Raw genomic sequence first — 27255 nt, forward strand, 5'->3', positions numbered from 1 at the left:
TTTCCTTGCTTGGTTCATGATCCACAGATAGTTGTCTTGCCTTTCCATTCTCACAAATAACAGCTCTTGAGTCACCAACATTTGCTACTATAAGCTTCTGACCATCAATAAGTATTGCAGTCACAGCTGTTGACCCTCCTCGCCCCAACACAAGTGCTTGTTCCAATATTTTCTCATCTGTTTCAAGGTAAGCTCTCTTCACCGCGCTTTCTGTCTCAGTCCAAAAGTCATGCTGCTTGCAGCAAAACAGAAATATGAGTCAAAGAAGAATCACTTGAAGCAGGTCTTAAAGAATGTTATCATCATTATTAGACAAAACTTAGATACAGATCCTTAGATTTTGTTAGCGTTGCTCTCTTATCAAAATTGAAGTTTCACCTTAGTAATATGCGTAATAAAGATATATGCATTTACGGATTATTAAGGTGAAACTTCAATTTTGATCAAAGACGAGACCAGCACCTAAAGAAGTGTATCTAAGTTTTGCTGTCCATAACAGTTTTCATGAAAATGTGACCAAAATGAAGTAACATGAAATTATGAATTATGAAAGTAACCTTTTACCTCTTTCAAGATGTTTTGGAAAAGGTGGTTCTGCAAATAGCTGGCAACATCATGGCCTAAGTGGCCATCAAATATTGCAAACAAGCCTAATTCTCTATCCTTTTCTTGCTTAAATTCCGAAACTAAATAATCTTCCATAGGATGTGCCGATTTGCCCTTCATCAAGTGAAAGCCATGTGTGATGTGTTTTGATATTTTGCCTTTTCCTTTCCCTGTGTCTGGTGGTGCAAACCCTGCTTTCACCTAGACACATGATGATCAAAGTAAACTTACGGAAGCTAGACCTTGAAACTAATAACATGTTTGAAAACAAATAAAAATAAAAATGTAGAGTTCTAATTTTAATTTTAAAAAATGGAAAATAATTGAATTGCCACATTGTAAACTGTCAAGTCATGCATTTGAGCAAAAGAATACGAATCTAAAACAAAGTGAATGGTTCGTTTCCCAATTGAAAACTCAGCACATCAAATATCTTAATACTACGAGAACAGAAGAATGGTCTGCAATGATCAGTTTCAGATGCTACAAATGAATCTCCACATATTTGATTCAATGCATTGAAATTTGAAATTTTCCAATCTACCTTTATCGCATGAAATCTTTGTATATATACTTTCTAAGCAAGAAAAAGACATTGAAAGAAAATCGTAGCATATCAAGCACTGTTCAGAAAGCTAGTTGAAAGAACAAATTAACTAGTTGCATTTTCTTGCAAACAAAGCAAGAAACCTCAAGATAACTCCATAACATTGCAAGAATTTGCATATGCAAAACACACCGATGAATAAACTTAAACTAGACTAGTTCACAAATATGTAAATTAATTTGGCATGCTTAATTTGCATAAAAGAATTCAGGGTTTTTTTTTTTTTTTTTCTACTTACCTTCATTATATGGAGGATGTCTTTGCCAGTCATGATGCTACAATGCTAGAAAAAGTTGTGTTGTGTGAAGAGTTGTTCTATGTTCAGAAATTCAAGACTTCAGAGAGACAGAAAATGAGGATATGGGGTATAAATAAGGGAACTTTGACTTTTGAGCACGTGACTTGCCCGCAACTTTTATCTTGTAGCCCACGTTCTTTGACCGCGTTCTTGCCGACGTGATTTTTCTTTATTTTCAAGTTGGTCCCATCTCTTTCACATCGTTTTACCAAACTATGTTTTTAGTATCAACTTTCCCACTGGATCTTTGTTCCCATTTGTATCAATGGAAAAATAAAAGCTCCATGACAAACAAGCAACGAAGATATTTGTGTGTCATTATGTTTTACTAAGTCATGAAGTAACCATTAAGCCTAAGCTTGAGATAACGAAAACTTCAAGATAAATTACTTTGATTTTTATATATTATCAAACATGTAGATTAGTTAACGGGAGATTAGTCTGACTTAATCCACGGTCTTTAATTATTTTGAGTGTTGGACATGTAATTGTGATAAATTGATAGTTTATTCAAATAAAATTATCTTTCATTATATATATATATTCAATGTTAATGTGATAATATTTGTGAATCTGAGGTTAAAGACATCTTTTTTTGTTTTGATTGAGCTTTTTTTTTGTACTGCTGTTTTGATTGAGTGAGTTTTATGGAAACTAAAATAGGTACATATATTGTGATGAATATGTGCAGAGAAGGGATTGTTGGGTAGGTGAGAGGGAATTTAATATTGAGAAAGGGGAAATTTTTTTATTGAATTATTACCCAGAGGTGGTTGTAACTTGCATCATGGAATCATGCATGATTGATATGAATTGCAACTGAGTCAATCAAAAGCAGCCACGTGGTTTAGAATGGATCAAAAGGGGTGACTTTAATAGAGAAAAAGAAAGAAAATCACTGCTCTGTGATTGATCTGGTAGATTGATTAGTGCATGCAAATTCTATTATATGATTGTTTTTTATGAGGCCACGTTTCACAATTGTATAATATTGGCACGTTCTCACTCTCATCAAACTAAAGTAGAGGTGCAGACAGACCGAAGGAAATCAATAGTTTTTAAATATTACTGTTATTTATTAATATTTTAGTTTTTTGTGTACCGAACTTGAATTCGACCTCTTATGACAATGTCATAAGGCAATTATCATTGGAAGGAATCAAGACCATATGTTATTAATACTTTATTTAAATATAATTGAACAAGCAAATAAAATACTACAATATAACAAAAAATAATTGACATAATTAATATTTTTAATGTTGTTAATTATTAAACTAAAATAATTAATATAACAAGAAAAGTTTTAATGTTGTTTTTAATTTTTTTAATCTTATTTTAACCCTCCAATTTATCAAAAATTAAGAGATTTTGATTAATCTAGAATTCGAATGAAAGGTAAACAAAGTTTGACAAAAACTTATTTTCGTCAAGGATTGGGTTTGGTGTAGTATCCCAACAAGATTTGGCCTTAACTTGTGCATTAATTAGTCTTTTAGGAAATTACTTGATTACTTCTCATAAAGTTTAGTATTAAGGAATGATAAAATATATTTATTTTGACACAATATTTATGATAATTATTAATTTTTCTCTAATTACTCTATTTTTATTGAAGTCAATCTTATTTGAGTTGTAACTACTTATTTATATAATTTAATTTTGATTAAAAATACACATTTCTTGTTCTTTAATGTTATAAACATTGAAATAAACCAAAGCCAACAAAAATATTGATTTTCATAAATATTAAGACAAATTTACACTTGAGATTGAATAAAATTTCAACTGATCTAGTACAAACTTTTTTTTTTAATTTATAATTTTTTTATTATGTTATCTGATTTTATTGATAACTAATTTCTGATTAATTTTAATAAAATTTTCTTTTATTAATTTTATTTTTTTCATCTACAAAACTCAAATTCTCAATCTTACTTAAAAGGATTAAATCTATTATAAGACTAACGACTTATTGATATTTTTCTTAATTTATATAATAACATAATATCATATACTTTTCTTTTTAACACAATCGTCTCCTAATTACCTTATGCAGTTACATAGATTGAGGGAGGAAAATTGATGTTAAAAAGGATGAATATTGAGTGTGAAAAGGGGTGGTAGTGTAATTTACCTTAAACATTAATTACCTTACGCATGTTTTTTTTTTGAGCGACTATTACGCATATTTTGCTTATAGAACATTGTCAACAATTGCTATTGTTTCAACACAAATATAATTTTCAAAATTACCGTTAATAAAATATTAATCAAGATAAATAATATTTTAATATAAATTAAATAGATCGAATTCAAAAATAATTAAAAATATTAAGTTAAATCAATTATAAATTATAATAATTATATTGATATTTTTATATTTTTAAAATTTAATAAATTATTTTAATTAATTAAAAAATCTTATCTCAAAAGGAATTCGATCCAACGTGCGCCCTCTCAATATCTCTGCTCAGCATCTAAAATTCATGACATACTCATTGCTATACCTTCAACTCTATACAAAGCAAGAAATAAAAATCTGAAAATTTTCCAGTACCTCATTTTTTTTTTCTAAATAAAAAGTAAAGGAGAAGTGAAGGTTGTCTAAAATTTTAAATCCAAGGTCAAGCATACGAACACATCTATAACTGCTTATAATATAACTTATCCATAAAGGACGACCATTTCTTCAAGTCAGAATGATGCATTAAATTGTTTTTTTTTTAGTTGGACGCAAAATTTAATTTTTTAATTTAATTTATATTAAATTTTATTTTTAATTTAATTTTATAATAAATACATCTAAATATAAATCAAATCATTTTAAAATTAATTTTAATTAGAATCAATTTTAGCTATCCTCATTTAAACACACACTTATGTTTCTGAAATATGCCCTAGACAATCTTGTCTTAAAAGTCAAACTTTCCCTAAAAGAGCAATTTTAGTGATAACTAGATATTGTTTAGCACCGTACGCATTTGAAATTCAGTTTCCTTCCTCATGAATTAGTCCCTCATGAATCATTGCCTTTTTTCTATAGTCAAACTTCATATGACAAACAGATCGAGTAGCCATTCAAACGAGATTTTATCTTTCCACCACAATTTAACCTGACAATTCTTGGACAATTCACAAGGATATTATAAAGATAGCATGTATATTTAGATAAGTACAAAATACTCCTTTATTTGTTCTTTGTAAATTGAAGAATTTGTCCTTTCTTTGACTAGTATGCAAAATTAAATAATTGAAGGTAAATGACTAATGTCTGAAAATTCGAAAGAAGATTTTTTTTAATAAAAAATGTTATGAAAAATAAGTAAAACTATTTTATTCAAATATATTATTAGTACATTCTTAATGTAATGTGATAAGAGAATGTGAGAATTTCTTAAAAGGTTTCTTAAGTCTTAATTGGAGAAATCTTTTCTTGCAATTTATTGAGCATTGGAATACATGTGCATGACAATCAAAGTTCCTTAATTTGAAAATTTGTTCCTTATACAAGAAACTATTTTTAACAATAAAAAAATAATTTTTTACACCAAAAAATACCAACAACCCATAAAAGGAAAAAATAATGAAATAGAAGAAGAATGTCAACACAGAAGAATCATCATTCATCAACAACAACAACATCCATGTAGAAGAACATTCTTCATTTCAAACCATTTTTGCACCTGTTCCTTTCCCTTTGTCATCACATCTTGCCTCCATGGTTGACAAATGCAACAACGACACATATGATGGAGCTTATGTCTCCATGTCTGTGCACGTTTGTTGTTGCACCATGCCAAGGGTCAAACTCCTAATGTCACAAACGCAGAACAAAATCGAGATTGAGGGAGGTGAGAGTGAGACGATGAGATTGAGGAAGAAGAGAAGAATTGTTGAGGTGGATGAGATTGGGCCTAGGGTCTGATGAGGGAAAAAAATTGGGAGAAATATGAGAGGTAGATGAGGGGTTTGGGAAAAATATGTGTAACTCTCATTATTTATGGTTTTGTTGACAAAATATAATAAAGTAAATTATTTTTTTGAAAAAATAAATGAAATTAAAATTAAAATGTTTGAGAGACACTTGTTATCGTTTGAGAATCATTAAAATATTACTATTTGTAAATAATATCATTTTTTGAATTAATTAGTTTATTTCAACTTGTAAATAATATCATTTTTTGAATTAATTAGTTTATTTCAACCATGATTAATTGAAATTTTAAAATAAAATTTAAAGTATGAGTTTTTTAAAGTTTTTGGAGTTTCATATTATGTATGAGTTTTTTTTAAGAATGATATGATATTGTGGAGACCATAAAAAATAATTTAAGAAATTCACTTAAAAAATTATTATTGGAGATGTTCAAAACAAATATTATTAATTGGTTAATAAGTGATTTGTAAGGATGTTAGTTTTTAACTTTTAAGTTTATTTTTTATAAAAATTATTGATAATGTTTATTAATATCAATGGCTATTTGTGGTATTCAATTGGATCTCTAGAGGTTGACATGTTGTGTCTCATGATATCTTATTTTATGTTTATTATTTTTTTTTACTCTCTCTATTCTTATTTATAAGTTTTAAGTTTAAAATGATGTTTATTTTTTTTTATAAGACCCAATTTATAATGTTTCTTGCATTGATTATTTTTATACTAGAAATGTTCATCATTAAAGAAGAAAGATAATGTATTAACAAAAAATTAGAAAAAATGATGAGTATTAATGACAAGAATAATCACTACTAGAAAATAAATTTTTTATATCAGTTATTAAGGACTTTTAACATTAGTTATTGACTGATGTTGAAACTACCGACCATCATTTGTTTAAAAATTGATGTTGTTTTACCAAAAAACAACATCGATTTTTATAATGTGAAACACCAGCTCAATTTCATGTGGAGATATACTTCATCCTTGAAGAAGTTACCTCAACCACTTGCAATGTAGAGCACCAACTCAATCTCATACTATCAAATAATTATATATCAAAAACATGATATCAAGCGTATCCTGATTAATTAAATCAACCAAGAACTTATCACAATTCAATTGATTATAAACACACACCACACAATCACAATCCATCTCAAATACTTGGAATATCCCAAATTCTTTATGGAAAAATAATCTTCAAAGAATATACCATGACACTTTTAAAGGAAAAGAAAGTATTTTATTCACCTCTTAAAGACCTTCTTAAGCCTCTATAATAGATGTTCCCATAATGCATCTTATAGTAATAAGACATTCCTTTTTTTTTTTAACTATTTTTATCTCACTTTCTTCTTCTTTGTTTTTACGTCTGTCTCTCTCCCATTGATGTCCATTGATTCTTTTAATCTATATTTATACTAATTTCTAGCAACTTAATTATCTATTATTGATTTCATCTTATCTTATTTTATTTATCTTATATATAAATAAGATAACCTAGTGTGTTTAAAATATTAGAAGATAAAACAAATATCATATTTTGTCTTATCTAAACTATATATATGTATCTTTTATCTTGTCAAATATATATATATATATATATATATATATATATATATATATATATATATATATATATATATGTATGTATGTATGTATTATAAATATTTTCATTATTTTTTGGAATGTTACACAGAGCATGTCTTTTGATGAAAATTAACACATTCAAATTGTGGATTTTATTTATTTTTTATAGGACTTTGAAAGAAAATGTTTTCTGCAAAAAAAAAAAAAATTCAGACGCAAAGTATTAAATGAAGGTCTTAAATATAACACTTAATGCTACGCCGAATGGTGTTTATGAGATTTCGTCTGCAAACATCAAATGCAAAAATACAAATCAAGATCTGATAGCACATCAGACACAACTTTTATCATTCATATTTATTTGCATCCAATCAAAATAATTAGGACTTATGATTTGTCTTTAAGACATAAATATCTTTTGACTTAATATATACAAATTATATACAATTGTTTATAATATTAGAATACTAGATCATGCGATCAATGCTTTGGTCTTTTAAAAGTATGAATTCTACACAACCTTTGGCAAAAGTCCTTAATTGAAAACATTATAGAAAAAAAAATTATAATTGATTGTCTTGACCCTTAAACAGTAACTGCACTTGTTTAAATATATATTCATATACTGTCAAAGACTCTAGAAACCATAAAATCTTAATTTCTTTAGAGATAAAAGCACTTTTAAAGGGAGAGTGTGTTGTTTTTCAATTATTTGGCTTTATTTATTTAGTTATTTTTCAATTGAAAGAGTGTGCAAAGTTATTTTTTTTCATGAACTTGCATGCATGTTGAATCTCCTATGTACAAAAGGAGAGTGCTAGCTCGGTCAAAACTTTCAGCCAAAAAATATAGAACTGTGAGGGAATGATATCCAAATTAGACAAACTTGCATGGCAATATTTTAAAAGATGATGTTCAAAAATAAAATAATATCAAAGCCACATTAATAATGGAAGCATGTTATCAGTCCTTTTTGTGAACACCTTTTCAAAAGAGAGCCACATAATTAGAATGTTTTCTTGTATCTATCCATTGGGTGAAACCCCAATACTTTTGTAATCAAATTCTGTGAAAAAGGAGGGCGAAAGAGGAATCGAAGGATGAGAAGGGAAAAATAAAAAAATGAAACTTACCGGATGACAATTTAATTGCATCGAGTAACACACATGTTGACACTTTTTTAGATGACAAATAGGTCCAGATTCAGTTTGATTAATTGAGAATACTAACGAATTTGTTACATTTTTTTACAAATTTATACATAAAAATTTAATTTTTCATCTCTAAAAAATCTAAATGTCATCATTCAATAAATTCAAGGGCCAAATCTAGTATATTTTTTTTTCACAAGTAAAATTTAAGAAAGAAAAAAAGATCTTAATTATTGTTATTTTACAAACTTCAATTTTTAGACCATCTTAATATACAAAATATAAAGTAACTATTTAAAAAAACAATCGGTTAATGTAATATTTAGTAGTAAATACATTCTGCCATGTAATTTTGGTCATTCGCTCCATAAAGTAATAACTTATTTTGCTCAACCAACCACGATTGTGATTGTACAAAATCCATTACGGACGTGATCTTCTGAAGAGTGCCTGAATAACTTTAAAAAACTGAATGATTTTCATCTCTTTTTACTTAAATGCTACATTTTCACTATTGTCCATTCATTTAAATCATGTTTATAGGTGACAAATATAGTTACTTGCTATTTTATAAATATTAATTGACTTTTTATCATTGTAATGTTAGTTGCAATAGTACACATGTCTAAAGGATCCATGATATCCATGAGAATGAAGGCCAAATTTTATAATTTTCTATCTTTCTTTCTCTTATTATTTGAGAGTTTCCAAATCATGGAAAGAATAAATTTTATAATATTTTTCTTCCACCCACAATCATTTCTTCCTCTTTTCTTTGAAACAAACATTCTAAAAGAGATCATGGTATAAAAATCAATAAAAATATATTCTTTATTTTCTTTTGCATATAATTCAATTCCAACTATTTTTTTTCACAATTGATCAAACTTTGGTTGATAAATTTTCATAAACAAAACACTTATTAAATTTGAGATATTGAGTGCCTATAACTTATTCTTATATTAAACATTAAAATATAATTTAAAAGTGACATTTTTATTTTTTTATTCTCTTATTTAAATACTTCTACTTTATTTTTTTTTTCATATTTAGATATATATTTTATATTTTTACACATTTATCTAATAATTCAGTGAAATAAATATCTCTTTCAATTATCTCAAATTTGTTTTAATTTTTATTTGTATAATTGATTTTTTAACTATTTATTTTTTATATTAAAGGGGCCTAACAGGCCCAAAGAAAAAGAACTACAAATAAATTAACACAAGGAGTAACAACTTCAATTAGGTCAGCACAAAGCAACACCTACAAACAAATAGGAGAATGCTGTAACATCAAATAATCGCTCTCCAACTCATATGTCAAGTTTGTCAAAATATTAGTGCGAGAATTCCCTTCACAAAAGATATGACAAACCCGAATTCACCCAAAGGAAGACATCAAGCAACGAATCTTAGAGATAATCCTCCAACTAGCAACACTTGACTCTCTTTTATATTTATCTTTAAACTAACGTTTAATATTTTATAAAAAAAATTTATCATTAATTAAAAATATTTTTATATCACAATTTAAACTACTCATTATACATTTAAATATAGTTTATGTTTATATATTTAAAATATTTCTTTATTATCAATTTAATTATATAAAAAATACTTATCTTGTACAATATACAAGATTGTTAACGTATTTTTCACTTCCAATGTCATCTTTCTTTTCATCCATTTGTCATTAATTGTATTTTTTTTCTTAAATACAATACAACTTGGATCCTCCTATTTTGTGAAACATGTAATTTGATCATCTTATTTCAAAATAAAAATATTTGATCCCTATTTTAAAAAATTCATAATTTTAGTCTAATTCTCAATGTTGGCTATATTTATTTCTTACATTTTAATTAATTAAATCATTTTTTGATGGTATCTTAAATTAATGTTAGGTCTAGGATTTAATTGGACCAAAATAAAAAATAGGCAAAATTAATAATTAGACCAAAATTATAGATTTTTTTAATTTGAAGGACTAAATATATCTATTTTAAAATGGAGAAACAAAAAATGCTTTTCTTTTCTCTTGCACCTAAAGGTTCTTATTCTTTTCCTTCTTCCATAACCTTTACCGTCACTACCTTTCTCACCATCCTCTTCCTATCATCCATACTCAAATTATCGTTATAACTAGAATTTCCATTCTCGGTCTCAATAATGTCATCTTCAACCACTAAAAATTCTACTAGGTTTCATGATTTACCATTAATTAGAGATCAACCCTAAATCCAAAATATGTTATCACCTTTAACTTCATCATCATTTCTCACACTTATTTTGAAATTGCAATTGAGATTGACTTTAATCCAAAACACACCTTAGATTCTAAATTCAATGACCATGAAGAGTGTTTCTTTGTCATGAAGCCAAATTATTATCGATGTTACCACTGACCATTGATCTAAGTGTATTGCTCTCTCAATCTCCCTATTTTTCAACGATTGTTTGTCTTTTAAGCTTAATTTTTCAGTAACTCTTTTTTTGTTGATTTTTTTATAATTGATTTTTAGAATTAAGTTGAGAATGACGGCAAATTTGGAAGGAAAAACAAACAAAAATATTTGTCAAAAAAAAAGAGCAATAACACAATAGTAATGAATCAAAATTATTGTTATTTTTCCTTCATTCATATCTTTTTTCTTGTTATCAGATAACTAATAGGGACATTTAGAATTGAATGATGTGAAATAGGATAAATTATTAAATAATTTTAAGACCATCATGTATATAGTTTTGATTGAATTTTTATGCAACAAGTTTAAAAATACAATCACATATGTGATTTTGTCATGATCTTGATATTGCATCTAAATGTGGTTGCAACATGATTGTTGTGACTCCAAAATTTTTGACATTAGAACCAAATCTCAATCTTAAAATTTTTTTAAAACCTAACAGTTGTTTTCTTTTTTACCAAGATATCTCCAATCACTAGTTAGAGACTATTTTCTTTCTAGGTATAAAAATTATCAAAATAAGTTTTACATCTTCTAATAAAATATTATTTATTCATATTTAAGAAATCCAGTCATCTTTAAATTAGGTTGAACTTAGTTTTTTAACTACTTTAAAAATTGTTTTAATCTAAATATCATGAGGTAGGTAGTAAGTACGGAAATACATGAAATAATCTAACCTTTTTTTTAATCCTAAAACGATTTTTTAAAATTTTTTAAATGCAATTGGATTTCCTCATTACACAAACTTAACTGCATATCACACGCATTTATTTGATCAGTAAATCGAAAATTTTAATCTCAGATCTCATTTTTGCAAACAAGCTATATTTTAAAAATAAATTATGAGTTTAAATTTTTATGCATTTATAATCATAAACACTAAAGTATTAATAAATCATAAATACTCAGAAAAAAAATCATAAATCATTTCAAATTTGACTTCTAAAATAAGTATTATAAAAGTTAACAAAAATTATTATACATACTAATCTGTAATCGAATGACATTTTACACTATGAGTACATTCTAATTAATTTTACAGATGGCATATGCTCTCTTTTTTTCTCACTGAAGAAAGATGCAGCAACGATTGAGATTCCTCAGCTCCTTAAAACGACAACGTTTGAGGCGTGGTGTTGATGAAAAATAGCCGTTAAGAACACACACACACACAAATCGGTTCGCTTCATAATAAAGTTCAAAAAAATTGGACCGTTAGAGAAGTAACCGTTACACTCGAGAGCCAAACATTACACACACACTATCCCTCTCTCGATCCTTTTTCCTTTCCCAGTAGCACACCAAACAAACAAACGCTCTCTCTCCCTCTCTTATTAATCACTCCTCAATTTTCCCTAACGGAAACAAAAACCCTAATAATAATCGGAAATCAAAATGGCGGTGACCACGGAAGAAACCGGCGGTGGCGCCACCGTGATTGACCACACCTACGAGTTCTCGGCGCCGCGATTCTTCGATTTCGTCAGAGGAGAGTCTGATGAGGAATCGCTTAAGGCTGAGCTCTGGTTCGACACCGCTCTCTCCTACGCTCCTTCGCGTATGTTCTTCTTTTCTCTCTTTCTTTCTCACTCCACATTAATTACTCGCTTAGATTGCGTTCTAAGTGATCATTATCATCATCATCATCATCATCATAATAATAAGGTTTCTAGGGTTAGGAATTAGAATTGAGAGAAGTTAGGGTTCCGTTCTTTGTCTGAAAGTTCTGATTCGTAGGTGAGTTTATTTGATCGGAAATTTTGGAAGAGTGGAATTTGAATTGAAGTGGAGGAATTTATATTTTCTTATTAGTTTTACTTTTTATCAATGTGAGATCGCATTTTTATCAAACAGGAGAAAAAAAATTGTTGTGTTAAATGACATAGACATAGTTGATGATATTATGGTGTGAATTCTTCTTTCTTTCACTATTTTAGTTTGTCCTATAGTGTATATTAACTTGTGAGTTGTGACTTGTGAGGTTGCTTTGTTTTCAATTGCTTCTCGGATTTTAGTTGCGTGCGGTTCTATGCTATTGGCTTAAGCTGAAGTTTTTCGTTCTCAGCTTAATTTCGAACTGTGTAAGTTGTCTGATAGGAAATTGATATTCAACTCTTTCACCCCTCACACAGTTCAATTAAGTGTCTGGGGGTTAAATATATGTTGTGAATGGTGAATGGCTACCAGCCTACTCTTGGTGATTTTTCTTCTTTATGTTGTATCAGAAGGTGATCGGAGTCTGTAATTTGTTTAATAGAAAATTGAAATTCAACTCTTCCACTACAGCACAACTCGTTTAAGAGTCTGGTGGTTATGTGAGTTGTGAATGAGGAATGACTCTCAGCCTAAGCTTTAGTGATTTTTCTTCTATATATGTGTTGTCTCAGAAAGTGAAAGGTCTTGAGCCTGAGACACAGTTTAATTGGTTTGTATTTTTTTGTACGAAAGAATTACTTAGTTGAGCTTTTTTGGGTTTTCAAATTGTTGTTGCAGCAGCATTCATGCCTAAAATCAAGACTGGTAGATCTATTACTGTGGATACCTTGTGTGATTTTAATGAAGCTGACAAAATGCAGAAGGTACTTGCTTCAATTTTGATGATATAGATATGTACTTTAATTTTGACTCCTTTAACTGATAATCTATTGTTTTAATAGATGTTAGCTAGTGTTGATGATAATGTTCTGGAAACCAATATACAACAACAGAGCATGACTACCAAAGCAAAGGAAGATGAAGCTGACAAAGTGCAGAAGGTACGTTGCTTCAATTTTGATGATATACATGCACATAGATTTGGTTCCTTTGACTGATTATATTTTATTTTTACTAGACGTCAGCAAATGTTGAGGATATAGTTCTGGAAACCAATATAAAACCACAGTGTGTGACTACTGTAAAGGAAGATGATGCACCTTGCCCTGACAAGGAAAGAAGTGAGAATGATTATAAAGAAGATAGTGCATGCTTAAAGGTTTCATCTGGAGAAGCATTCGTTGAAGTAGCAAAAGATGCTTGCACGCCAAAACCAGCACTACTGAAAAAAGTTGCCACATCCACTAATTCCAAGAAGACACAAAATAAGAAGATGGCCACGAATACAAAAACTCAGTTAAAGTCAGCAACAGTGAAGAGCATTGCAGGGACTCCTCACTTGGTCCAAGAGAATCAAGCCATTAAGAGGCAAAAATTGGATGGAGGAAAATCTAGACAGGTAACTTTTATCTTCACAGTTTAAAGTTATTTTTGGGATCTTACTTGAAATATATTCTTATTTACTTTTTTAACTTTCCAGATACTGAATGCCAAGCATCAGACATTGCCTCATAATAAGTCAAAATTGGGTTTAACCGTGTCTGCTAGCACCAGTAAATATAACAAAGAGGACAGAAAGGTTTGTTTTGTGCCCTTAATTTTCATATATTAAATCTAATCCTTTCTGTACCAAATTTTTAGCTGTCTGTTTTATTTTTTACTTAGTTTATTGAATTGTGTATTGAAAGGTTTATGTTCGTGAAACACCAACAACACCAGCCTCTGTACCATTTGTATCAATGGCAGAAATGATGAAAAAATTTCAATCTAGTACCAGAGACCTGTCATTGCCCAGCTTTGTTTCTCACGTAATATACGGATCCAACTTTTTTACCCCCATTTCTTCTTTTTATTACACCATGTTTGAATAAATTTTTACTAAATATTCATTATGTGTTTGATCCAGACAAAACCAAAACTCACATTGACTAGGCCTAAGGAGCCTGAATTTGAGACATCTCAGAGGATTCGCCCACCTAGGGTGAAGAGTAGTGCTGAGCTTGAGGAAGAAATGATGGCTAAAATTCCAAAATTCAAGGCTCGACCAGTGAATAAGAAGGTACTATTTTATTCTTCTTTTTCTCCTACCTGATTTTTGTTCTATTTGTGCATAGATTTTTTTTTTCTTTTCTCCTACCTGAATGTTATTCTATTTTTTAGATTTTGCAAACTGCAACTTTGCCTCCCGTTCCAAGAAGTACACCACAGCTACCAGAGTTTAAGGTAAACCATTACCAAATAATAGAAGATTGAATTACAAATTACAATATATATACAGTTACACTACAAGTGCCAAATGCCAAATGGGGTTGTATTTTGAATTATTCACATTTTTCATTTTCTTCAGGAATTTCATCTGGAAACTTTGGCTAGGGCCCATCAGAATGCAGATACAGCTTCAATAGCTTCAACAGAGGTGTCTCATAAGGTATCTTTTAGAAACAAGTCAAACAACTGATCCTACTATTGATTCACTTCGATCCATAGTCACTCATTTTTTTTATAAAAAAAAAACAGCAGAGTTCATGGAAGCATCATATTACAGAACCAAAAACACCTTTACTACAAACTTCACTAAGAGCCCGCCCACCCAAAGTGAAAAGCTCATTAGAATTAGAGCAAGAGGAGCTTGAAAAGATCCCTAAATTCAAGGCAAGACCTCTAAATAAGAAGGTAATAGAGTGCCAACTGAGTCGTGTTTACCCAATTCTAAGAATTTTATTCTTTCATTTAAGTAACGAATTTTGTTCTTTCAGATCTTTGAAAGCAAAGGGGATATTGGAGTATTCTACCATACCAAGAAACATGTTACCGAACCTCAAGAATTTCACTTTGCCACAGACGAAAGGATTCCGCCACCTGCTGCCATGGCTGATTTATTTGGCAAGGTAGTGTAGAATGAAAGTATCTGCTCACAAAGAAGATTCAATAATCTAATCTAGAATATAAGAAGATTCTAAATCCTGTTATCATTTTTTTACGGTGAAATGTAATATTTATTATTCTGGTTTCAGCTTTCTTTGAAGTCTGAACCTTCACGTAATCACAACCCAATCCCAAGAAACACGACTCCAAATCCGTTTCATCTCCACACAGAGGTTCGTTACTTTCCCTTAGTTGAAGATTTGAAGTGTTTAATGCAACACTGTTTTAGTCCAGTTCTTCTAACGCCAACATTCTTAACCATAACAGGAAAGAGGTGCTGAGAAAGAGAAGAAGCTGGTCGTGGACCTTCTGCAGAAACAGTGGGAAGAGGAAAACGCAAGGATTCCCAAGGCTAATCCATACCCTTACACCACTGATTACCCTGTGGTACAGAATTTTGTCAATTGGTGCTTCTTTCGTCTCTATTTGCTAACTGAAAAACTTATTAAAAGTCGCTGATATCATATGCAGATCCCACCAAAACCAGAACCAAAGCAATGCACAAGACCAGAGCCATTCCAATTGGAGAGCCTGGTGAGACACGAGGAAGAGATGCAAAAGGAACACGAAGAAAGACGCAGAATGGAAAAAGAAGAGGCTCAGATGAGAGCGTTCAAGGCACAACCAATCATAAAAGAGTGAGCAACAACAATCAAGACTTTTTTTATGTGCAATATATATACATATATATATATATATATATATGTATATGTTAGACAAAAACTACAAGTGTGCTAATTTTTTTTCCCATGGATGTTACTAAATGCAGGGACCCAATCCCCGTTCCAGAGAAAGTCCGCAAACCCCTCACCCAAGTTCAGGAATTTAGTTTACATGTGAATCATCGGGCAGTGGATAGAGCACAATTTGATGAAAGGGTAACCAAAAAATTCCATATCTGTTTCTTTTTACTACTCAGGAAAAGAAAATTCAGAAAAGTATTCATGGTTTTTACGCAGTACTCAAGTAGCTTATTTTTTTTACAGATTAAGGAAAAGGAAATGATGTACAAACGATACAGAGAAGAGAGTGAAGCAGCAAGAATGGTGTGATTTCCCTTTGTTACTTTACTGTTTGCTATTTTGACCACTAAAATTGGTTGCATGATGACAATTGTAAGCATTGATCACACGCAGATAGAGGAAGAGAAAGAGTTGAAACAGATGAGAAGGACAATGGTTCCACATGCTAGGCCAGTTCCTAATTTTGATAATCCATTTTGTCCCCAAAAGTATGCATTTAAAACCGAAACTAAACTTGCTTTTCATTTTTTACGTTGTAGAATTTTTTAATGCTTATTATTCATTATCTTTACACATGTTGCTTTAGGTCTTCAAAGGACATAACAAAACCCAAGTCACCAAATTTGCGTGTACTTCATAGAAAGGAAAGACGGAAGGTATTCAATGGAACTGCGTTCTCGAGTCCAGCTGCTAACATGAGATGACTCAATTTTTCAGTTCCAACTTTGTGATTAGTGTTCAAGAACTCTTGAATCATTGACCCCCCTTCCCAAGGTGTTGTGTTGTGTAATACTTAAATTCTTTGATGTATATTTTTGAAAAACAAGTTAACGGTCATATGTACTTTATAGCCATACAGTGTGATCATTAATGGTGCTATTTTTCGTAGATTAATAATGCTAATTAAATTATGAATTCCTCTGAAAATGTCTACATATGAGTTGTTTCATCCATTTCTCTTTCATAATAATGTCAATGTCACGAAAAAATTATAACGATAAAAATTACATTTAGGTCTTTAAAAAAATACTCATTTCCATACCCTATTGTTAACGCATGTATCGATGATGAGTTGAGTTTTTTTATCATGACTATAGGGTATGAAAATAAATGCTTGAGTTGACATAAAAATGAGTATTTTTTAAAGAACGGGTATAAAAATAAGTATGCTTTAAATATATTTTTTGTGATCTTTAAAAAATGTAATTTTTGTTATAATGTACTTGTTTTTTATTTTCATCTCTGTAAAAAAATTCTTTAGTTTCGGCTAAGAATTATTCATTACATTTTGCATTTGTCTTTTGTTGTTAAGAAAGCTGATATCAACAAATAAATATCATGTTGTAACTAGTGACTAAAAAGACAAAAAAGTTACAAGGAACATGTGTGTGTGTAATTCATGGTGTAATACTTAAAAAATCATCATCTAATTATCACCCAAAAAATCATAATCCTTAAAAAATCATCATCTAATTATCACCCAAAAAATCATAACACCAAGACCATGTTGTCTTTCATCAAGCCACACTTGATTTAAATAAATTTGACTTGTTTCAAGATTTTGAGGCAAAAGACTATTTGTCATTGGCTACTTTCTAGGCTTTGACCAATTCATATTCAAAGCCTTGATTAGTTTATTAGACACTCTATATGGAATTAGGCTTTCAAATAGGACTATAAATAGATTTTCGTCTAGTAAGACTACTAAATAGGTTAAGTAAAGTTTTAATGTAAGACTTAAATATCTTTTGTTATCTATGTAAATATATCATTTTTTTTATTTGGTTCCTATAAATTATATTCTTTTTGTTTGTAGTCCCTATAAATTATATTTTTTTAGTCCTATAAAAAATTTTAGTCCTTGTTGACTAGCATTCGTGACACGACATTTTTTTTTGCTAACATTCGTGATACGACATTTTTTTGCATTAGCCACAATTAAACAAATTTAACCGCAATGACCAATGCAAAAAAAAAAAAAACAAATTTCAGGAACCTTTTAAAAAAAATTACAAACTAATATAGAATAAAAATAAGAGTGAATTATAAGAACGAAACTATATTTAAGTCAAAGAAGTATTATAAGATCATCCTCAAACAAAATCCATTGCTATCCCTAATTACATGTACTTCTTTTCATTATATCATAAATAGGACATCTGTACATGAGATTCATTTTATTTAATAAAAAATTGGCAATTTTAATTTACACTCCAAACTTATTTTATATATTTCAAAAATATTATTTTTCTGCAAACCATTTTTGGAATGTAAATTTTTTGCATAAATACGTTTTTTCTTCTTTTAAATTTGAGTATTTTTGTTTTTTTTCTCTCAAATTTATTTATTTTAGTTCATAAGTCTTAAAAAATACTGTTTTTAGTCCCTTTCCATAAAAAAAAAATCCCAGATTCATTTTGGAATGACAATATTTTATTTTTTTTATAAAGAAGGATTAAAAAGAACATTTTTTTTTGAAAATGAGGGACTAGAAATAATAAATTTAAATTTAGGAGATAAAAAATAAAAGTGATCCAAATTTTAGAGACAAAAAATATATATTTAAGCCTTAAAATTTTAACACTTCCGAATAATACTTTTTGAAATGTGTTTAAATTTTACCACTTATGGAAATTACTTTCAAAATGTTAAATTATTAAGAATTATCAAAAATACTTTCCAAAATATTAAGATTTTAACACTTTTGAAAAGTACTTTTTAGCATGCGTTAAAATTTTAAAAGCAATTTTTGAAAAGAGGATATTTTAATATTTTTTAAAATAAAAATCCTCTTTTTTAGTTGTCAATTTTTCACATTAGTAAAATTAGTGGTAAATAACAATTGCTATTTATTGATAAATTAATAACGGTTAATAAAATTAAAGATCTAAATAAAATTTTGGAAGTTTCATAATTTTATTTTAAGTTTTAATTTAACTATCAAAAATTGTAAAACAATCCCTTAAATAATGTCTTTATAGCATGGTTATCCTTGTTAAAATACCTTTTCTTATTTTGGAACATAATTTTTTTAAAAAATTGATTCAAGACATATAATTTATCTTATTAGATTCATTTATATAAAAATTATGAAACCTACTAATAATCAGAGTCTCGGTCTCATACCAAATAGGGGACATAAACATGATATAAATCATATGAAAAATAAGTTTCATCAGCAATTCTTCTATTGATTTGGAAAAAAATCAATTTTTTAATCACTCATAAGATGCTTTTTATTTAATTTTTGCTTATTTGTCCCCTTTTTTTTTTCTAAAGTGTCAATTGAACTCCATAATTTTTATGTAAATGAATCTCATGAAATAAGTTACACAACTTGAAAAAGAAGCGCAAAATCATTTCCCAAACTAAATAAAGTTAAGAGACTACGTGGCTAATTTAGCCTACTTTTGATCACATGTAAGACCTCTGCTTAGTGCTTGATAGTTTTTATTTTTTTTCCCATTTCAGTGCTTGATAGTTTAAGTTAAGCGTGATTGGAAATAAATAAAACTAAAACTGTAATAAATTTTAGAGAGTACAGCACAGCCTAATGTACCAAACTTACATACAAGTCGAAACAAACTCTTGTATATAAATGACCTTTCAGGAGGTTCATATCAAATTACTTCACTATAGTTTTCTAGTTGAAAATTTTCCTATGTACATACAGAATAAATCCTGACATCAATAAATATCAAAACTGTCTATATAATCTTTCGGGAGGTTCATATTATTATTTAACTATATATAGTTTTGTAGTCGAAAATTTTCCTATGTACGTACAGAATAAGCCCTGGCATTCATAAATCTCAAAACTGTCTATAATGTTCATTCCTTCCTCCTGTATGCCAGAATCTGAAACCACAGAAAAAAGGATAAAATTTCGTCAATACTTGAACAAGCAATAATATTGGGAAAAATACGCTTTTTGATACTCACCAAATGCTCCCTTTTAGATATGCATTTAGATTTAATCCCTGCCAGAGATTCATGCCCTTGCAGAGTTTCCAGTTCATCTTTGCTAGGATCTATAACCAGCGTAGTTAGCTCATCAGAGGATGAAGTCTCATCAAATGACTTGTCACAAACTGTACTGCAGCATCCTTTAACTGCCAATATCTCAACTTCTTCAACCAGCAAAGGTGTCTGATGAGCAACATACTACGCAGAAAAAGAATTCATAGAAATATTACAAAATCATCATCATGCTTAAATTTGGCTCATCCACGAAAGAGAGAATTAGGAATGTAAAAGAGTTTGTTAGATATATTAATAAAGCATTGTTTTATTTTAATGCCTGAATATCAACAACTTAAGCTAGTAAATGTGAACCAATAAAGTAGCGTATTGATGAATGATGTCACAACATTGTTAAAATTAACTTGACTACAAACTATCATTGCCAGAAACAAGTGATCAAGAGAATCTCACTTCACAAAGATGCTTCACAGACAATGTTGGCCGACAGCAAAGGTGTGGCTGCTGCAAGCTTGGTGTAATTTGTTTGTCTAAAGACAAAAGAATGAGATGGACATCTAACTGCAAACATGAATATAGCACCCATAAATTGAACTGAACTGAAACGGGAATATATTCATCATTAAAGAAGGATTCAGCAGTAACCAAATACCTCATCAGTGTTTTCATTCAAGCTATGGAGATAATCAACTAACTTAGCCAAGCGACTACTGCGGGAACTTTTGCTATTGCTACCATTGCCACTGCCATGCCGTGTGTGACTCCTAAAACCACCCCTTCCCCAAGTTAGTTTTTGAGGTTTTGACACCAGTCTAGAAGAAATTCTTATGTCCATGTCACTTTCTATGCATCCACCATCAGGACTTGCCGTCGATGATGAGGGCTGAGAAGGACGACCTCTGGTCCGCCTCTTTCGCCTTCTCTGCCTGAGTTCTGTACATCGCTCATCTGTGGAAGATGAGTCCTTTTCATTATTGTCATTTTCCTCCTCATTATCTTCAGATCCTTGATTATCCATCCCTTGGTTTTGTCTCCTAGAGAGAACATTTCGTTGATTGCGCTGTGATCTTGTCACAAATGAACCTGGTGTATCTCTACGTCTCTTAACCAGTGCTTCAGATTGTCGTTGAACAACTTTTGCAATTGAAGCCTGAATCTGTCAGAAAAGCTATTAAATGACAAACCAGGAACAGAAGTACTCTTGAACATGCTAAGATCTGATAATTTAGAGAATGTTGGCCACTGAAAAATCCAAAATTAATAAGGATAACACTGAACAGCAAGTAAATATAAATTGATGGATGGGAATTTAGGGGTTGACTAGCCACACAGATAGTCAAGAAATCACCGTTTAACAAAAAAGAAAGAAAAGTTCATCAACGCCTGCTATATGAAGTTTCCCAGCAAAAGCTATGATTTGAGCCTTCATACCCCAGGAGTGTGATACAGTCAATAACACATTCCTGATGAAACCTTCCTTACTAGTGTGACTATTATACACATGATATGATACATCTGAAAGTTGAAGCATAATTAAAAATGTTAAATCAAGAAATATTCACCTGCTTATTGCGGTTCTTGTCCTCTTCACGAAATTCAAGCTCCTGCAGCAAGTGTGGTATAAGTAGTTAAATATTGTGAAAGTTTATGTCAGCTCAGTTAAATATTAAGTACAAAACAAGTGATTTATACCTCTTGTTCATACTTCTCAATATTAGGATATAAAGCTGCAATTAAGGCATCGTAGTTTGGATCATCTCTCAAAGAACGACGACTGGCACAGTGTGTTCGACAAGCAGGGCATTCATTGTTCCTGAGATTATACATAAATTATAAATCTAGCTTCACATAGTCATTACAACTATGGTGTTTCTTATAAACACAAAAATAAGCAAGATGAAGACCAGGCTGACAATTATCAGGAGTATATTAATTAAATAGAAGGAAGAAAAAAAGCTTGAATGGAATAGCTTCATGTGACCTACCCTAGTCGCATCGACTTGTCAATGCATTCCCTGCAAAACCGGTGCAAGCATTCCATAACAGTACGTGTTTTCTTAATAATACCTGTTTGAGTAAGCATCAGAAATACTTGGTTATATCTCCACCAAACAGGATGTTTGTTAAAACTTGAGCATAGCATGAGTTGCAGATTTTAAAATTTCCTTCAAGGATAATCCAGCACTACTTAATAAAACCATAATTAAGATTATAGGTGCAGAAAAACAATGGGCAGTCACATTATGGTTGACATACAAACACTAGATCTAGAGTATACAAAATTGCATACTTCAAACAGACTAGGATGCCTAGTTCATAGAAACAAGTTTCCAATTTTTTTATCTATTCAGGTTGTATCAAGATCTTGAATCTTTTGGAATTTTTATTTTAAAATCATGACTCAATACAGTTATATGCATTTCAAAAGATTGGTGTAATCACAACTAAGAGATCATTTAATCACTCATAAACTTGAGCTGCTGCAACGATAATCATCCTCTTATATTTTATGTAACAAATTTAGAGTTTCTAATTTCATCACTGTTCCAGATCCTTGAAGCACAATGAGATCCTTTCTTTTGTGTTTTGAAGCTCCCATAGAAATTAGCACAACTTCACACACATCTGTGAATTGAAGTTGTGAATCTACTAGCACATGCAGTTGCCATGAGAGCACACACCCAAATGACACGCTTGGGTAGAGAATTAGAAAATGACAGCAGAAGCCATGAGAATGAAAGCTAATCTTGCAGCTCCCAAATATGATATGCATCCCTGACTTAGCCAAGATTATGATCCACAACTGAAGCAAACTACAAATGAATATCAGAATCGACAACCAATCATCATAATCAGTGATTGTTGCCAATAAAAAAAAACAATCAGTGACCATTGACCACCACATAAATTGGCTGCTTCAGAATCAGAAAATTCTTCTCATCAAGACAAACCACGATGGTGTAAGACATGGCTCGGGGTCCAAACAAGCTCATACATGATACAAAATTATAGTTTTTAGTTGCAGAGAAAATGGTAGGAAGCAAGAGAAAACAGAGAATTAAAAGAAAAATGATCACAGTGAATTGTTGTTACGATTGGTACAGAGCATGTGTAGTTCTTGTACATATAGGAGCTGTTACAAGCAGACAGATGTTTCTAACTGACCAATCAATCATTAACTTCCTAATGAACTCTATAACACTCTTGTACATATTCAGCTGTATCAGAATTGCAGTTTGTTGACACTTCTGTGCGCCCACAGTGTAAATAAACTGAGCTACCATCATATGCTCTATTAGTGGAGAATCCACACTTTTTGGTTTTGTATAAAATGTTCCAGGGTACTGTTTATATCACACGAGATATTTGCATTTTGGAAAGAGAGATTTGAAAGAGACAGAAATTGTAGTACAGTGGCAGTAGGGAGCAATTCCACTACAAAGTGATTTGGAATGAAAGATGCAAAAAACAACTAAATCACCTGTAAATGGGACAAATCAAATTATGTCGGTGTTTCCAATCCCCCTGAGTTTCATCATCATCAAGATTCCTCTGTCCACTTCTATTCAAATGTAAAACTTTCCTCTCCTTCCTCACTTTCTTTTCACCCAACCAAACATAGCATAAAAAAGAATTCATCATAAAATTGCTTTTTCTATCCAAAACCACCCATAGAGTGATATTCATTTGTTATACACACACATATTCTACCAGCTACTCTCATTCAAATAAAACATAAAAGCAGCACTAGCAAAGAAGAGAGCGGTGTTGAAATAGGTGTGTTGAAAGAAAATGTCTGTTGAGGTTTGCATACTAATCTCTTCTTTATACTATACAACAAGGGTCAACTTTGAGCCTCATTTTACCTTGGTTTTAGATGTGCTTATATCAAGCATATCCAAGAGCCAATGTCACAATGCATGATTTTATGGAGATGATTCAGTCCTATTGTGAGGGTCAAGAGAGGAAATAAATGATAGAGTAGTTGTGGATAAATCATTTGGACACACATGGTTTCCAATTAAGTAAAAGTATAATGGAATATATGGAATGCCAGTTTAGCATGATGCACCAACAATTGCAACAACAATAATAGCCTTATCCCACAAGATGAGGTCTGCTACATACATCACATAACACCATTGTGCTAAGTCAAAAACCAAATTATCAGGTTCACCATGAAATTCCATTTGATGATATCCTCCAATGTTCTTCTTAGTCTCCTTCTACCCGTTTTTCACAAGGCTAAACTATGCAATCTAGTTTCATCACTGATGCCTCCAGTGGCCTTCTTCGCACCAACAGTTGCAATAAAAAATCCACACATATATAATTTAATTACAGAGTTTTGCCAAGAACTATCAAACAAGAAAAAACAAGCACATACCTAGGCAAATTGGACATTGGACTTCTTTGCGTATTTCCAGAAGTTCTACAAACACATATCTGTAAACAAAGCAAGAGCATACGCTTTTATTATATAAATAAACTTAATAGCTAAAACAAAACTAATATTCCAAATCTGAAATCTAAATAATGCAGTCTATAGCTTGTATATATGGATCGGGTAGTCACAAAAATCTTCACCCACATGATAGCTAATAGTGCAATGGTAAATTCAGCAGCTTTTTAATAGTTTAATTGTAGTTAATACTGGATAGTGACCACTCCCACTGCCTTCCTTGATCATATAAATTCTCTAAAGTTGCTATAAGCTTGTAAGAAAAAATTTCATGAACACTAGGCATAGCCACTTAAAAGGCCAGAAAGGGGCAGAAATGCTGTTTCAAACTTAAGTTGCAGTCTTGCAGATACCCATGGTGTCAATGTTTCATTTGAGATTTTTGGTTTGCTTCTTATTTTAAATTATCAGCAACATTTTTACCCTTCAAAAAAAAAAAAAGCGATGCAGTCTTTTGAAGAATGTTCGTAACAATTACGACTAAAGAATTCCAGATATTGAATGCACATTTATATATAACAAGTCATTAATGGACACAAACTTTAAATTGAAACGAACATATCTATGACAACATTACCTTCGTTAATTTAATTGATACATCTGTATTAGGACAAAACTAACCTCATTGCAACAAAGAATTCATGAGTAATAAAACCTAATTTTAGTTTGCAATAATGATCCTGCTCCTCATATACGTCACCATGACATTCTGAATCATTACTTCCCAATCTCAACATGAAACACGAAACCCTTCCCCATAATTTAAAATACACAATAACTCGTGGATGGATCCATGCGTTGATTCATTTCTTTCTTCACCCAACTAAAATACGTTAGGGTGACAAAATCACCATGCAATTGTTCGTAGTAAAATCTATGAGCATAACCTAAACTATTGATAGGAACAAGTAATAAATAAGCAATCCCATGATCAACTATAGCCACTTTTTTTTATCATCAATCAAAAACTTGACGCAAAGGTACGGATGCGATTTTGTTCAAGATAGAAAAAACACAGTCCAAAACAACTTTGAACGAGATCTTCAGCGTTAATTAACGTTGCTAAGCAAAAACATTTACGATTCAAGGTTGAGGCAAAACTGATAAATGTTATTCTGTTCAAGATAGAAAAAAACACAGTCCAAAACAACTTTTAACGAGATCTTCAGCGCTAATTAACGTTGCGGAGCAAAAAACAGTTACGATTCAAAACCTACGGCACAAATAAAAACGAAGGCGTTGCAAAAGCACGAAGAAGACAAAAATCGAAACATGCAAACGACCGATTACGAATCAAATCGGGGGGAATTGAGAAACCGCGTGCGTGCGTGCGTGCGTCGTAGCTCGAACGACACGAGCTGGATCAAAACGGCAACACCGAACTGAACGGAACGGAAGAGAAAGTAGAAGCTCGTAAGTATTAATGCGTATATATGATGCGAGAGAGAGAGAGAGAGAGTACTCGGATTTGTCTTCGGGAGGAGAATCTGAAAAGAGAAAGAAGGAAAAGTGATAAGAAGAAGAAAATAGAAGAATCTAGAAGAAACGAAAAGATAAACAAAGCCGAACCGTCTGATTTGTAATTATTATCCTCTTCTTCTTCTTCTTCATCATGCTGTTGTTGTTGTTGTGCTTCTTCTTCTTCTTCTTCTTCTTCTTCTTCAGTTTTTGCTTCTTCGTGGTGATGTTTGGCGTGGCGGTTGTTATCGTTAGGAGCATCAGGGAAGGAACGCTTCTGAGCAGCCATTGCTATTTGGTGAGTGAGTCACTCTGTGTGGTGGTGGAGAGAGCAGCGAGAGGAGGATCACCAACGCGAAACGGAAGCACAACAATGAACGAGATTCGCGATTTTGGTGTCGATGCTTCTCTCTCTCTCTCTCTCTCTCTCTCTCTCTCTCTCTTGTAGCAGCGTGTGATGAGATGAACTAATTAGGTGAATTTTACGTCAAATTTATATTTATTTTCTTAGACTAGTATACCAAGATAGATGTCAAATTTTATATAATTATTACTCCCATAGACTCATACGTATAACAAAAATAAATTATTTAAAATCGTTTAATTTTAGGATTAATTAAGTTTTTAATTTATAAATTTTTTGAAATTTAATTTTTAGTCTCTGTATAAAAGTTTGACATGTTAACATCTTTTAATCTTTTTATTAATGGTTTTTTCTTAAATTTTTATTTGACGGTCAAGGTTCTTAAATATTTAAATTTTTAGTGTATAAATAAAAGTTTAGACTCATTATTTTTATTTATTTAATGAGATTTCAGGAATTAAAAATCATTTTTTTTTAATTTTATGGATTAAAATCTAATTAAAAAAATTTTAGAACCTTGCCCGGTCAAATAAAACTTTAAGGACTAAAAGTTAAATTTTAAAAAGTTGAGACGCCTTTGACCAGTTAAATTTTTGTTTGAGAATTAAAAATTAAATTTACGAAAAGTTTAAGGATTTAAAACTTAGGTAATCCTTAATTTTATTAATTCTAAATAAAATATAGGCAAAATTATAAATTTGGTCCTCCAGTTTATCTTCAGTTTTGGATTTGGTCTCCCATTAATTTAATTCATGAATATGATCCTCCTATTTTATAAAATCGTGCAATGTTGGTCCTTTAGGTCACAATTGGACGTTGACCGTTAACAAGTGATG

General features: G+C 30.6%; 2 protein-coding genes and 1 non-coding gene across 7 annotated transcripts in view; 1 reads left to right on the top strand and 2 right to left on the bottom strand.

Moving 5' to 3' along the window:
* The window catches only part of LOC100800650 (probable protein phosphatase 2C 58), a gene marked incomplete at its 3' end in the record, with an annotated part of 2727 nt that extends 1119 nt beyond the window's left edge, over positions 1-1608 (bottom strand). Inside the window, exons 1-3 of the transcript XR_005891896.1 lie at positions 1452-1608; positions 565-807; positions 1-232 (exon numbers count right to left, since the gene is read on the bottom strand). The exon at positions 1-232 is cut by the window's left edge and continues 15 nt beyond it. This is a non-coding gene — a transcript (probable protein phosphatase 2C 58). The remainder of the gene's footprint in view (positions 233-564; positions 808-1451) is intronic.
* A 10291-nt stretch (positions 1609-11899) lies between these two features.
* On the top strand, positions 11900-17081 carry LOC100801192 (protein TPX2). 4 transcript variants are annotated; one of them, XM_006582249.4, is made up of 18 exons: positions 11900-12229; positions 13168-13250; positions 13329-13427; positions 13505-13885; positions 13967-14065; positions 14175-14294; positions 14393-14545; positions 14647-14709; positions 14834-14914; positions 15004-15159; positions 15243-15374; positions 15501-15584; positions 15679-15798; positions 15883-16049; positions 16181-16289; positions 16398-16457; positions 16548-16642; positions 16741-17081. In XM_006582249.4, the coding sequence occupies exons 1-18, from the start codon at positions 12067-12069 to the stop codon at positions 16856-16858; spliced, it is 2283 nt and encodes a 760-aa protein (XP_006582312.1). In that variant the 5' UTR covers positions 11900-12066; the 3' UTR covers positions 16859-17081. The 4 variants fall into 4 exon arrangements, with proteins under 4 accessions (XP_006582312.1, XP_006582313.1, XP_006582311.1 ...); XM_006582250.4 differs by having other exon boundaries at positions 11906-12229; positions 13165-13250; positions 15007-15159; XM_006582248.4 differs by having other exon boundaries at positions 11907-12229; positions 13165-13250.
* Positions 17082-19731: 2650 nt separating this feature from the next.
* Positions 19732-26532, bottom strand: LOC100801738 (putative E3 ubiquitin-protein ligase RING1a). 2 transcript variants are annotated; one of them, XM_006582251.4, is made up of 10 exons: positions 26167-26532; positions 26060-26084; positions 24523-24581; positions 22121-22202; positions 21828-21948; positions 21698-21739; positions 20788-21285; positions 20589-20696; positions 20097-20318; positions 19732-20012 (listed from the first exon to the last, which is right to left on the bottom strand). In XM_006582251.4, exons 1-10 carry the CDS (start codon positions 26342-26344, stop codon positions 19986-19988), a joined length of 1362 nt encoding a protein of 453 aa, XP_006582314.1. In that variant the 5' UTR covers positions 26345-26532; the 3' UTR covers positions 19732-19985. The 2 variants fall into 2 exon arrangements, with proteins under 2 accessions (XP_006582314.1, XP_003526270.1); XM_003526222.5 differs by having other exon boundaries at positions 20788-21291.
* Between the last annotated feature and the right edge of the window lie 723 nt (positions 26533-27255).

Source organism: Glycine max, chromosome 6, assembly GCF_000004515.6.
Source record: "Glycine max cultivar Williams 82 chromosome 6, Glycine_max_v4.0, whole genome shotgun sequence".
NCBI classification, from domain to species: Eukaryota; Viridiplantae; Streptophyta; class Magnoliopsida; order Fabales; family Fabaceae; genus Glycine; species Glycine max.